Source organism: Oncorhynchus tshawytscha, linkage group LG10 (genome assembly GCF_018296145.1).
Source record: "Oncorhynchus tshawytscha isolate Ot180627B linkage group LG10, Otsh_v2.0, whole genome shotgun sequence".
NCBI classification, from domain to species: domain Eukaryota; kingdom Metazoa; phylum Chordata; class Actinopteri; order Salmoniformes; family Salmonidae; genus Oncorhynchus; species Oncorhynchus tshawytscha.
In genome coordinates, this window is record NC_056438.1 from 44,974,323 (window position 1) to 44,988,290 (window position 13,968).

At 42.3% G+C, this 13,968-nt stretch overlaps 1 protein-coding gene across 1 annotated transcript; it reads left to right on the forward strand.

The window, feature by feature from the left end:
• Positions 1 to 235: 235 nt before the first annotated feature.
• Positions 236 to 11,443, forward strand: agxtb (alanine--glyoxylate and serine--pyruvate aminotransferase b). Its single transcript, XM_042328610.1, has 11 exons — positions 236 to 630; positions 922 to 1,114; positions 1,264 to 1,328; positions 4,188 to 4,288; positions 4,415 to 4,485; positions 4,670 to 4,754; positions 4,877 to 4,975; positions 5,088 to 5,157; positions 8,056 to 8,151; positions 8,413 to 8,541; positions 11,052 to 11,443. The coding sequence occupies exons 1-11, from the start codon at positions 361 to 363 to the stop codon at positions 11,157 to 11,159; spliced, it is 1,287 nt and encodes a 428-aa protein (XP_042184544.1). The 5' UTR covers positions 236 to 360; the 3' UTR covers positions 11,160 to 11,443.
• Positions 11,444 to 13,968: the final 2,525 nt, after the last annotated feature.

The following is a 13,968-nucleotide window of genomic DNA, read 5'->3' on the forward strand; positions in this document are numbered from 1 at the left end:
GAGAGCAAATATTGTTAATAGTATAAACCCCCTCTAAAACTTCAAACTAGGAAACACATACCTTCAGATGAATATGGTCATGATAATCACATGCTCTCATTAATAATTGGTCGATCATGTTAAAGAGTATGTTAAAGTGAACAATCTTTAACAGTTGATGGCTGACAATATAATATAGAACACTTGAGCCAATTCCACCTCTGTGCAGTTTTGTCCATGACCTGACGCACAACGCTCGGTGGCCAAGAGGTCAAAAACCTGTTTGTATTAAATCTTCACTAAAACCTGAAGTCAACTCCAGTCCCTCTGTCTGTCAGTGCAAGTCACAGTCATTGTAAACACCGGAGCGAGGAGCTAACGATGATGCAGCGGACTTTGTTTCGCAGGGGAGCGCTGCTGGCGCAAAAGGCGGCTGTGGAGGTATCACTGCTCCCGATGAGCGCGCCTCTACAGCCGCGCCTTGACCGTGCCATGTCCTCGGTGACCATCCCGCCCCCGAAGTGCATGCTCCGGCCGCTGGAGGTTCCTTTCCGCTACCTGTTCGGACCAGGACCGTCCAACGTGCCGCCCCGAGTTTTAGCCGCAGGTGGTAGGGGAATTATCGGCCATTTGCACCCAGAAATGTACGAGGTAAATGTGTTTGTTTGATAACTATTTTTTACTTTTTTGGCACCGCCAGAGGGGGTTCATTATCCAGAAGTTCTGTTATTTATAGACTACTCAGTGCGCCTATAAATTCATGGTCAATATGAAGGAACACATTTAGGATATTATTTCTTATTTCTAAATTGAGATGTGAATTAAAATATTTTTTTATTTTTTTATTTTTTTGACAAAGGATTTAATGAACCACTCGTAATTAATCTATGTAGGCCTAGAACTACAACTGTTTTATTCAACAATTTGACGCGTTGCTTGTAGATCATGAACGACATCAAGAAGGGGATCCAGTACGCTTTTCAGACACAGAACAACATGACGATAGCGATGAGCGGCTCGGGACACGCAGCCATGGAGTGCGCCGTCTTCAACACGGTAGAACTCGGGGAGAGCGTGCTCGTGGCTGTCAATGGAATATGGGGAGAGCGAGTGGCTGAAATCGCCGAGAGAATGGGTATGTTTTACGCACGGTTTTACTCACGAATTCAGCGGTCTCGAAACAAGACCAGTGTTTGCGAGTTACTGTAATTTGAGAAAATTGTTTATGGTCTTGTATACGTCTGTTTTGTCCGGATATTAGACTTTCATCTGGATTTATTCCAGGTGCCAATGTTCACATCATGGTAAAAGCACCGGGTGGAGTTTTCAGCAATGGAGAAATTGAAAAGGTAATTGTTTGTTAATGCATTAGGCCTACCAAAGTAGCATTCACATAGAGATTGTTCAATACAGGTTTCAATACAGGCTCCTCTGCGACTTCAAGGTCACCAACCCTCACCTGTGACCAATTCTAGTTAAACAGTGAGCCCCAAAAATATTTGGACAGTGGGGGGGGGCTTTGTACTCCAGCACTGAATTTGAAATGTTACCATGACTGGCAGCTTTAATTTGAGGGTATTTTCTTTAATATTGGATGAACCATTTAGAAATTCAGTGGTGTAAAGTACTTAAGAAAAAAATACTTTAAAGTACTACTAAAGTGGTTTTGGGGGGTATCTGTACTGTAATATATATATATTTTTATACTTTTACTTTTACTCCAAAATAAAATAATGTACTTTTTACTCCATACATTTCCCCTGATACCCAAAAGTACTCATTACATTTTGAATGCTTAGCAGGACAGGAAAATGGTCCAATTCGTGCACTTATCAAGAGTGCTCATCACTTCTGCCTCTGATCTGGCAGACTCACTAAACACACATGCTTTTTTTTGTATGTCTGTGTTGGAGTGTGGCCCTGGCTATCCACAAAAAAATTAGTGCCATCTTTTTAGCTTAATATAAGGAATTTGATACAATTTATAATTTTCCTTTTGATATTTAAGTATATTTTAGCAAATACATTTACATTTGATACTTACACTACTGTTCAAAAGTTTGGAGTCACTTAGAAATGTCCTTGTTTTCCATGAAAACATACATGAAATGAGTTGCAAAATGAATAGGAAATATAGTCAAGACATTGACAAAGTTATAGATAATGATTTTTAATTGAAATAATAATTGTATCCTTCAAACTTTGCTTTTGTCAAAGAATCCTCAATTTGCAGCAATTACAGCCTTGCAGACCTTTGGCATTCTAGCTGTCAATTTGTTGAGGTAATCTGAAGAGATTTCACCCCTTGCTTCCTGAAGCACCTCCCACAAATTGGATTGGCTTGATGGGCACTTCTTACGGTCAAGCTGCTCCCACAACAGATCAATAGGGTTGAGATCTGGTGACTGTGCAGGCCACTCAATTATAGACAGAATACCAGCTGACTGCTTCTTCCCTAAATAGTTCTTACATAGTTTGGAGCTGTGCTTTGGGTCATTGTCCTGTTGTAGGAGGCAATTGACTCCAATTAAGCACCATCCACATGGTATGGCATGGCGTTGCAAAATGTGAGTGATAGCCTTCCTTCTTCAAGACCCCTTTTACCCTGTACAAATCTCACACTTACCACCACCAAAGCATCCCCAGACCCTCATATTGTCTCCACCATGCTTGACAGATGGCGTCAATCACTCCTCCAGCATCTTTTCATTTGGTCTGCGTCTCACAAATGTTCTTCTTTGTGATCCGAACACCTCAAACTTGGATTCGTCTGTCCATAACACATTTTTCCAATCGTCCTCTGTCCAGTGTCTGTGTTCTTTTGCCCATTTTAATCTTTTATTTTTATTGGCCAATCTGAGAAATGTCTTTTTCTTTGCAACTCTGCCTAGAAAGCCAGCATCCCGGAGTTGCCTCTTCACTGTTGACGTTGAGACTGGTGTTTTCGGGTACTATTAAATGAAACTGCCAGTTGAGTACTTGTGAGGCGTCTGTTTCTCAAACTAGACACTCTAAATGTACTTGTCCTCTTGCTCAGTTGTGCACCGGGGCCTCCCACTCATCTTTCTATTCTGGTTAGAGCCAGTTTGCGCTGTTCTGTGAAGGGAGTAGTAGACAGCGTTGTACGAGATCTTCGTACAACGTTTCTTGGCAATTTCTCGCATGGAATAGCCTTCATTTCTCAGAACAAGAATAGACTGACGAGTTTCAGAAGAAAGGTCTTTGTTTCTGGCCATTTTGAGCCTGTAATCTGACCCACAAATGCTGATGGTCCATATACTCAAGTACTCTAATGAAGGCCAGTTTTTTGCTTCTTTAATCAGAACAACAGTTTTCAGCTGCGGTAACATAATTGCAAAAGTGTTTTCTAATGATCTATTAGCCTTTTAAAATGATAAACTTGGATTAGCTAACACAACGTGTCATTGGAACACAGGAGTGATGGTAATAATTCCACCACTGTAGAAAATAAACTTGTGTGTATTAAAGTAGTCAAAAGTTTAGTATTTGGTCCCATATTCCTAACACGCAATGATTACATCAAGCTTATAACTCTACAAACATGTTGGATGCAATTGCTGTTTGTTTTGGTTGTTTCAGATCATTTTGTACCCAATAGAAATGAATGGTAAATAATGTATTGTGTCATTTTGGAGTCACTGTTATTGTAAATAAGAATATAATATGATTCTAAACACTTCTACATTAATGTGGTTGCTACCATGATTTTAGGGATAATCCTGAATGAATCTTGAAAAATGATGACTGAGAAAGTTACGGAGGCATAAATATCATACCCCACCAAAAAAACACCGTTATTGTAATGGTGAGAGGTGTCTTTGGGGTATGATATTTGTGCATCTGTAACTTTCTCACTCATCATTACTCATGATAAATTCAGGACAATCCGTAATCATAGTAGCATCCACATGAATGTAGAAGTATTCAGAAACATATTCTATTCTTATATTTTCTCTCCGCCTTCAAGAGAGGGGGCCACAAAAAAATGTGTCCACTTGGTGGGTTGGCCCCCCAACCAAATCTCACGTATGGCCCCCAAAAGGCCAGAGCCTGCCCTGATTTCAGTCATATAGCCTATATAATTAAATTCATATCGTCAACATGGCAAGGGCTTGGGTAACTATGGAGGGCATTTAGTGCCAAAAGTAGTTTGTTTATCTGACTGCCTATCTCCTGTCTATCGATAGGCCCTGGCCAAACACAAGCCCGTTCTGTTCTTCCTCACACATGGAGAGTCCTCTGCTGGCCTCGCCCACCCTGTCGACGGCATTGGAGACCTCTGCCGCAAGTGAGACTCCGCTCCATCTCAAAACATACTGCAGAGGATATCTCCACTGCATTTCTCTCAGTTCACACAATGATGACAGGGGCTTCAAATTCAAGGCCTACATTCCTCTCTCTTCTCTCTCCTCAGACACAATACCCTGTTTCTTGTAGATACTGTCGCGTCTCTTGGGGCGTCGCCTATTTTCATGGACCAGCAGAGTAAGAGAGCTTCAGACACCTATTTCATTTTCAGTCTGTCTGTCTTTGTGTATCCAATAGAAATTAATGGTAAATAATGTATTGTGTCATTTTGGAGTCACTGTTATTGTAAATAAGAATATAATATGATTCTAAACACTTCTACATTAATGTGGTTGCTACCATCGTTTTCTTGTCTTTGTAGATATTGACATCCTGTACACTGGCTCTCAAAAGGCATTGAATGCACCCCCTGGTACAGCACCCATCTCCTTCAATGAAAGAGCATGGTGAGGGTTTGTGTGTGTGTGAGAGGGAAGAAAGAGGGGGAATGATTTTGAATGGAGACCAAATGAATGTTTGAATTTTGAGAAATGTGGACTTTACACACTCCCTCTTGAACCCCCTACAGCCAAAAGATGTTCAACAGGAAAACAAAACCAGTGTCCTACCTCTTTGACATGGCCCACTTGTCTAACTATTGGGGAAATGATGGTCAACCAGCCAGACTGTAAGTCTACAGTATTGTCAACGAACAGTACTTTGTTATGAGAAAATCTCCCATCCTAACCAGGTGAAATAATAATAAATAAATAACAATCTTTCATTTTGCCCCGTTTCAGATACCACCACACAGGACCAGTGTCTGGGTTCTTTTCCCTGAGGGAAAGTCTTGCTATTCTTGCTGAGAAGGTGTAGTGGCTATTTGTAACCATTTTAAAACCCTATTTTATTTTTCTTATAGCCACAGTGGAGAATGAGCTGACTATTTCTTCCTGCCGTGTGTAGTCCATGAATCCAGAAATCGAATGTCCACAGGTTGTTTGCCGTAAAAAATAAAGTTACATTTATTTCATATCTTGGCTACAAAATGTTGCAAAAAGTAAATCAAAAGACGATATTTAAGCTATAACTTAAGTATTCTTGTTCTTGGATCAAACAATCAAACAATATCACAAAGATAAAGGAAACACGGTCAAAAGACAGTATGGGCTCCAGCCAGCTATTCCCAGCAGGCCTCTACGCCCATGACTATTTAAGCCATCTCCAGCCTGCAGAGGGAGACATAAACACTTACAGGTGATTAAGATCAGTCAAACAATATGAGAAACAATCAGAATGGCATACAAACAAATAATATAATTCTAATTTATACAAATAACAAAACCTGCTATTTGGCCCTTACATACCGGCCCCTTATTGTATGCAACGTGAGGCAACAACAATTATCTACACATGTTTAGAAAAGGGCCAAAATGTGCAGGTGTATGACATGGTGTATGACATCATTCTTCGCTTTAGCTGATGCACTCTGCTTCACCACCTCAGATGGCAAACGTGCTGTGCTCTGACCTTTCAGACTTCTCCACCTTCTCACTGAAATCAGTGCCACAGTGGCTCGTCGGGTCCAGCAGGTTGATCAAGGAGACCCTATTGGCAGCGACCGGTACCTGTGTGTCACGTCGGTCACTGCATTCTCTAAGTGGACAGTCACCACCCAATCCTAGTAGGGTCTCGACAGCATACGGGCCTGCTACTTGACTATGGATCACCTGCATTACTTGTGATGCATTGTTCCTATTTAGCAATCCAATGTCAGCATGTGTGTGACAGCTTAACCTCTCCCAGATATGGCCACTTGGACAGCTCATCTTGTCTGGGAATGTTTTCCTTTGTCACTGGTAGGTTTTTGTGAGTGTAAACTTCCGATAGTTTAATGAACTTGTTGGTGTCAAGCCCACTCACCTTTGACAGGCCTTTCCTGGCCCATGGCACGCAGCAGGGCGTTCCTTCTTGTTCCTGTTACATTCAGCTGCTGAGCCAGCTTGTCGGTGCAGAATGTTGCTGAGCTACCTGTGTCTAAGAATGTATATGTTAGCAATACCTTGTTTCCTTTGCTGGATTTCACATGAACCGGTATGATGCATAGAACAAACCTCTCTTCACCGACTCAATATTCCAGGTCCTCTTTTCTGTAGCTCCATATGAAGCACACAAGGGTGGACTTAGTTGCACACATATGAGACGCCTACTACAGTCTCTGCTCATGTGCCCCTTGGTGAGACGACAAAAGCAGATGCCTTTCTTCTTTAGAAAAGGTATCTACTCCCTGCTCAACTTCTCCTTTAGTAATGTACACAGTTGCAGTGTGACCACCACTGCAGTACAGACAGACAGATTAACATGGGGTTTATGAGCTTCAATTCACCTGGGTCTGTTGTGGTTGTTCAGCCTCAGTCCGATGATGCCGTGACACACCGCCCCAGACCATGACGGACCCTCCACCGCCAAATCGATCCCGCTCGAGAGTACAGGCCGCGGTGTAACGCTCATTCCTTCGAAGATAAACACAAATCCGACCATCACACCTGGTGAGACAAAACCGTGACTCGTCAGTGAAGAGCACTTTTTGCCAGTCCTGTCTGGTCCAGCGATGGTGGGTTTGTGCCCATAGGTGACGTTGGTGCCGGTAATGTCTGGTGAGGACCTGCCTTTCAACAGGCCTACAAGCCCTCAGTCCAGCCTCTCTCAGCCTATTGCGGACAGTCTGAGCACTGATGGAGGGATTGTGCGTTCCTGGTGTAACTCAGGCAGTTGTTGTTACCATTCTGTACCTGTCCTGCAGGTGTGATGTTCGGATGTACCGATCCTGTGCAGGTGTTGTTACACGTGGTCGGTCACTGCGAGGACGATCAGCTGTCCGTCCTGTCTCCCTGTAGCACTGTCTTAGGTGTCTCGCAGTACGGACATGGAAATTTATTGCCCCGGCCACATCTGCAGTCCTCATGCCTCCTTGCAGCATGCCTAAGGCACGTTCACGCAGATGAGCAGGGACCCTGGGCGTCTTTCTTTTGGTGTTTTTCCAGAGTCAGTAGAAAGGCCTCTTTTAGTGTCCTGAGTTTTCATAACTGTGACCTTAATTGCCTACTGTCTGTACGCTGTTAGCGTCTTAACGACCGTCCCACAGGTGCATGTTCATTAATTGTTATTGGTTCATTGAACAAGCACGGGAAACAGTGTTTAAACCCTTTACAATGAAGATCTGTGAAGTTATATGGATTTTTACGAATTCTTTGAAAGACCGGGTCCTGAAAAAAGGGACGTTTCTTTTCTTGCCGAGTTAAAATGTGAAAGTGTGTGAATGATAACGCAGTGCAGGAAATTAAGAAATGTATTAAAATGTTGGAAGTGAATGCTGGGATTAAAAAATGAAGTATGCAAATGAGCAAAAGCTGTGTGCATTAAGGAAATAGATACCTGGCTCAAATAGAAGCCTGTCTCTAGTAAGTGCCTGTTGTGTTCAGTGATTTAAGCAAATAAACGTCAGGCTATTAATAACATTTTTACGGTAAGCACATGTGAGTTCACTGAGCCCTCCATTAGGTGCACTGAGCTCTCCATGATGGAATAATAACCTTCACGAATAAACCATGTTTATGTTCATTATGATGCAGTCCTATTAGCTGATTACTTTGAACGTTGCTTCTAACTCTCAAAATAAATCTGAAAAAAGTATTTACTAGCCGTTTTGGACCCGTTTCAGGCTTACTGTGCCTGTCCCATCAGTACCTAGTCTTTGTCTTTCCGTAGGGGCTGGAGGAGTCCTGGAGGCACCACAAGGAGGTGGCAGGGTACCTCTGGAAGGGCCTGGAAGACATGGGCCTCAAGCTATTCATCCAGAACAAGGTAAAAGACTTGCCATGCAACTGAAATCACACCCTATTCCCTATTCGGTGCACTACTTTTCTCCAGATGCTATTTTCATATGAAGTAGTGCAGTGTGGAATAGAGGTCCATTTCAGACAGATTGTAAACAAACAATTTATGTTCTACAATAATATTGTCCCTTTTTTAACATCCTCCAAATTCAAGGCTGGTGCAATTCCTTGGTCTTGAATTTCACAGAAGTGTGTCTAAATGTGGGACCGTGATATTTTATCCATGCAGGACCTTAGGCTGCCCTCCGTCACCACCATTGCCATACCTGAGGGCTACAACTGGAGAGAGATGCTGCAGTACATCATGAAGCACCACAATATGGAGATGACTGGGGGCCTGGGGCCCTCCACTGGCATGGTGAGTGTAAGGGGAATGTTAAAGTTCTAGCTAATTGCCTATGCATAACTACTAACATGAATATGTTTATTAACCATTGCATTTGATATGGGAGTTGAAACCCTGTCTGTAGAACAAATGGGATGGTTAGACAACCAATGTAGGGAAGAAAGTACCTTGTTGTTGTCAAGGCTGTCCCACTAAGCATTTGACATCAGGCGACGTCTTTTGGACCTCCTGTTTTGGTCCTTCATCTTTTTTTGGTCCGGACCGGCCTTGATTTCAACGTCCACAGACATCCGGACAGGCCTTGATTAGCCCAAACATAGATATCTATAATTGGTTCAGATCTGAACGAATCATAGACATTTATGTATCACAAGTTTGGATAGCACAGTACAGAACAGTAGACTACAGTAAATTACAGTACAGTAAAGAAAAGTATAGTACAGTAGAGTGCAGTACAATACAGTAAAGTATAGTGTAATGTATTGTACCCTACTTCACTCTAATTAACTCTACTGAACTAAACTGTACTCTACTGAATAAAACTTTACTGTCCTGTACCGTACCATACCATGTTCTACTGTGCTAAACTAGGATGTTCAAACTTGTGAAACATAGCCTAGACGTCTATGATTTGCAATGATTTGGATCAGGTCCGCACTGACGAAATGTGTACTTGTTTGGGGGCGGAGCTCATTAGAATAATAAGAGACGTACAGGTAGCCTAGCGGTTAGAGCGTTGGGCCACTAACCGAAAGATTTCTGGTTTGAATACCCGAGCAGTCAAGGTGAAACATCTGTCAATGGGTTCTTAATTAAGCAAGGCACTTAACTCCTGACGCTGTACTACTATGGCTGACCCTGTAAAAAACAACACATTTCACTGCACCGACAATAAACCAACTTTTACATTTTTTTATACCCAGCATGCTTTGCAAGTGTTTTGTTTAACATTTAGGCCATTCAACAGACACTCTTATCCAGAGTAACTTACAGTCAGTGCATTCAACTAAGATAGATAAACAACAACATATCGCAGTCATTACAACCGTTACTCAGAATGTTATTGTGGTTGAAGTGGTCTGTTGGTTTATTCTGAACATTATCATTGCCCGTGTTAATGTTTTTGAAAAAGCTAACATAAGTGCATAGGTGATAGGTGTATAAAATCGAGTACGCATCCATGAAATCTCCATAGACAAACATTAGTAGTAGAATGGCCTTACTGATGAGCTCAGTGACTTTCAACATGGCAATGACATAGGACGCCACCTTTCCAACAAGTCAGTTTGTCAAATTTCTGCCCTGCTTGAGCTGCCCTGGTCAACTGTAAAGCACTGTTATTGTGAAGTGGAAATGTCTAGGAGCAACAACGGCTCAGCCGCGAAGTGGTAGGCCACACAAGCTCACAGAACGGGACCACCGAGTGCTGAAGCGTGTAAAAATTGTCTGTCCTTGTTTGCGACACTCCCGACCGAGTTCCAAACTGCCTCTGGAAGCAACGTCAGCACAAGAACTGTCCGTCGGGAGCTTCATGAAATGGGTTTCCATGGCCGAGCAGCCGCACACAAGCCTAAGATCACCATGCGCAATGCCGAGCATCGGCTGGAGTGGTGTAAAGCTCGCTGCCATTGGACTCTGGAGCAGTGGAAATGCGTTCTCTGGAGTGATGAATCACACTTCACCATCTGGCAGTTCCAATGGATGCCAGGAAAACACTACCTGCCCCAATGCATAGTGCCAACTGTAAAGTTTGGTGAAGGAGGAATAATGGTCAGGAGATGTTTTTCATGGTTCAGGCTAGGCCCCTTTGTTCCAGTAAAGGGAAATCTTAACGCTACAGCATACAATGACATTCTAAACAATTATGTGCTTACAACTTTGTGGAAACAGTTTGGGGAAGGCCCTTTCCTGTTTCAGCATGACAATTCCCCAGTGCACAAAGCAAGGTTCTTACAGAAATGGTTTATCGAGATCGGTGTGGAAGAACTTGACTGGCCGGCCAGCACAGAGCACTGATCTCAACTCCATCCAGCATCTTTTAAATGAATTGGACTGCGAGCCAGGCCTAATCGGTCAACATCAGTGCCCGGCCTCACTAATGCTCGTGGCTGAATGGAAGCAAGTCCCTGCAGCAATGTTCCAACATCTAGTGAAAAGCCTTACCAAAATAGTGGAGGCTGTTATAGCAGCAAAGGGGGAACCAACTCCATATGCAATCTTCAGTTGGCTCCTCTTTTTTATTGTTTTCTATTAAGAGGCATGATCAATTATTATTGTGATACAACGCTTACTTGAGAGTGTATAGCAGTTGAAATTTGGCCATAGATGTCATTGTCTTCAAATTGGCCATTGTCTGTAAATGACATATTTTCAATGTCCGGAAAATACGTATTTTTGACATTTGTATAAGACATCTTTTCGATGTAATTTTGCCTACTTGGGTGTCCTGAGCTAATATTTGATGGTTCAATTTCTCATGTGAGCTCTGTCAGTGATGTGTCCACCATTTTGTTTCACCCCAGGTGATGCGTGTGGGTCTGATGGGATACAACTGCCAGAAGACCAATGCAGACATGGCACTGGCTGCCCTGGCCGACGCTTTGAAGAACTGCAAAAAGAGCAAAGCATAAAGAAAGTTTATAATGCCTTTTAATACCCTAAACAAACATGATTTCGGCCATGCAGGAGGACACCTGGAATGAATGGGCAAAGGCGTCAATCTGTGAAAGTATTATCACGGGTGTTTGTGAGCCCAGAGATTTGAAGCACAAATGTAAAAAGACAGATTCTGACATACATTCATGTGCAACTGCTTTCCTAATAGAGACTTTGTAATTACTATAGAAGGTAAATGCTCTACAGGGAAAGAATTTAAAATATGTTTCAAGGAGTCAATAAAATATATACAATTCTGCATTGTGTCCATATTGCATATTCGGGGAAATAAATGGCCTTCAAAAGACAAAATGATGTAAGGTGCCAACACATTTGACTTACACCCCAAATCATTTTTCCAGACAGCATGATAAGAAAATGGTTGCTCATAGAAATACATTTGAACAGATTCAACACTGCATAGCCTGTATTGTACACACACACACACACACAGGGAAATGTAGGTATAACAGGAGTGTAATCAGTCGCAAAACGGAAAAAAACAAGAATTTATATTGGACAAATTCAGGTAGGTCCCTCCCCGTTTGCTTCCATTTAAGAAACTTTTTGCAACAGAGTAGACACAATGAATACGCCCCAGCTCACCTGACGAGAGCTCATGGGTGCATAATTTTTCATTTAAAAAAATTAGTTTAGGAAAAGTTTTTGTTATTGCATTTCCTTTAAAAACAGCTCATATATGTTTTTGTACATCATGTTATACACATAAAAACGGCATAAAACCACTGACAAAAGGACCAACAGCACGGACAACGGGTAAAGTATGTTTAAATATCATTTTATTCAACATTCTGGCTTGTAGAGACTTTGCGTCTTTTTTACATGAACTTCTTTCAGACTGATATCCCATGGAGTAACCATGGTAACATTCTGATGTTTAGACAATTTTTTAAATCTAAATTCCAACGCAAATGAATGAACTGCGTCTGGATGTATCTTCAATGTCAACAGCAAACCAACTCGATACAACTTAACTTGTGGATATACCTTTCAATTTTTTTAACATACATTACTTCTGACATCGCTCTTCGTGTATGGTGGCTATAAGGTTAGATTCAAGATATCAATAACAAACGGCCCAAGCAACTGTTGTCTTACACTACGAGTGTATTTATTCACTATGATTCTATTCATAGGCTACGTCATATACGTGCCATGGTTGACTGGTAGGATACGCAAATGACGCATACAGTGCATTCGGAAAGTATTCAGACGCCTTGAGTTTTTCCACAATTTGTTACGTTACAGCCTTATTCTAAAATTGATTAAATAGTTTTCCCCCCTCCATCAATCTACACATAATACCCCACAATGACAAAGTGAAAAAGGTTTTTAGAAATGTTTGCAAATGTATAAAAATTCCATAACAGAAATACCTTATTTACATAAGTATTCAGACACTTTGCTATGAGGCTCGAAATTGAGCTCAGGTGCATCCTGTTTCCAATGTTTCGACAACTTGATTGGAGTCCACCTGTGGTAAATTCAATTGATTCGACATGATTTGGAAAGGAACACACCTGTCTATATAAGGCCCAGCAGTTGACAGTGCATGTCAGAGCAAAAATGAGCCATGAGGTCGAAGGAATTGTCCCTAGAGCTCTGAGACAGGATTGTGTCAAAGCACAAACTTTTGTCAGAGTACCAATGTCTATAGCATTGAAGGTCCCCAAGAACAAAGTTGGCTCCATCATTCTTAAATGGAAGAAGTTTGGAACCACCAAGACTCTTCCTAGAGCTGGCCACCCGGCCAAACTGAGCAATCGGGGGAGAAGGGCCTTGGTCAGGGAGGTGACCAGGAACCAGATGGTCACTCTGACAGAGCTCCAGAGTTCCTCTGTGGAGATGGGAGAACCTTCCAGATGACGACCATCTCTGCAGCACTCCACCAATCAGGCCATTATGGTAGAATGGCCAGACAGAAGCCACTCCTCAGTAAAAGGCACATGACAGCCCGCTTGGAGTTTGCCAAAAGGCACCTAAAGGACTCAGACCATGAGAAACAAGATTCCCTGGTCTGATGAAACCAAGATTGAATTTGTCCTGACTGCCAAGCATCACTTCTGGAGAAAACCTGGCACCATCCCTACAGTGAAGCATGTTGATGGCAGCCTCATGCTGTGGGGATGTCTTTCAGAAGCAGGGAGGAAGCGAAGACAACGCAGGAGTGGCTTCGGGACAAGTCTCTGAATGTCATTGAGTGGCCCAGACAGAGCCCGGACTTGAACCCAATTGCACATCTCTGGAAAGACCTGAAAATAGCTGTACAGCCACGCTCCCCATCCAACCTGACAGAGCTTGAGAGGATCTGCAGAGAAGAATGGGAGAAACTCCCCAAATACAGGTGTGCTAAGCTTGTAGAGTCATGCCCAAGAAGACTGTGTCTGAATACTTATGTAAATGTGATTTTTTTTTAAAATGTATAAATTAGCAAAAATTTCTTAAAAACAGTTTTTGTTTTGCCATTATGGGGTATTGTGTGTAGATTGATGAGGGGAAAAAAATAATTGACTACATTTTAGAATAAGACTAACGTAATTTTGGGGGGGAAAAGTCATACTGAACACTTTCCAAATGCACTGTATAGTGTCCTCATATGAGTGTCCCCTTGTATTCCCACATAACTGAACTGAACCCTAAGCTGCTGGCGTTGAACTGGCTTCTCAGGGTCTGGGAGTCCGACAAGCCAGGAGAGGGCTCCTTCTCCTCAATTCCACCTTTCCGCTACACCGAGACTCTGCACTTATCACATGTGGGCCAACC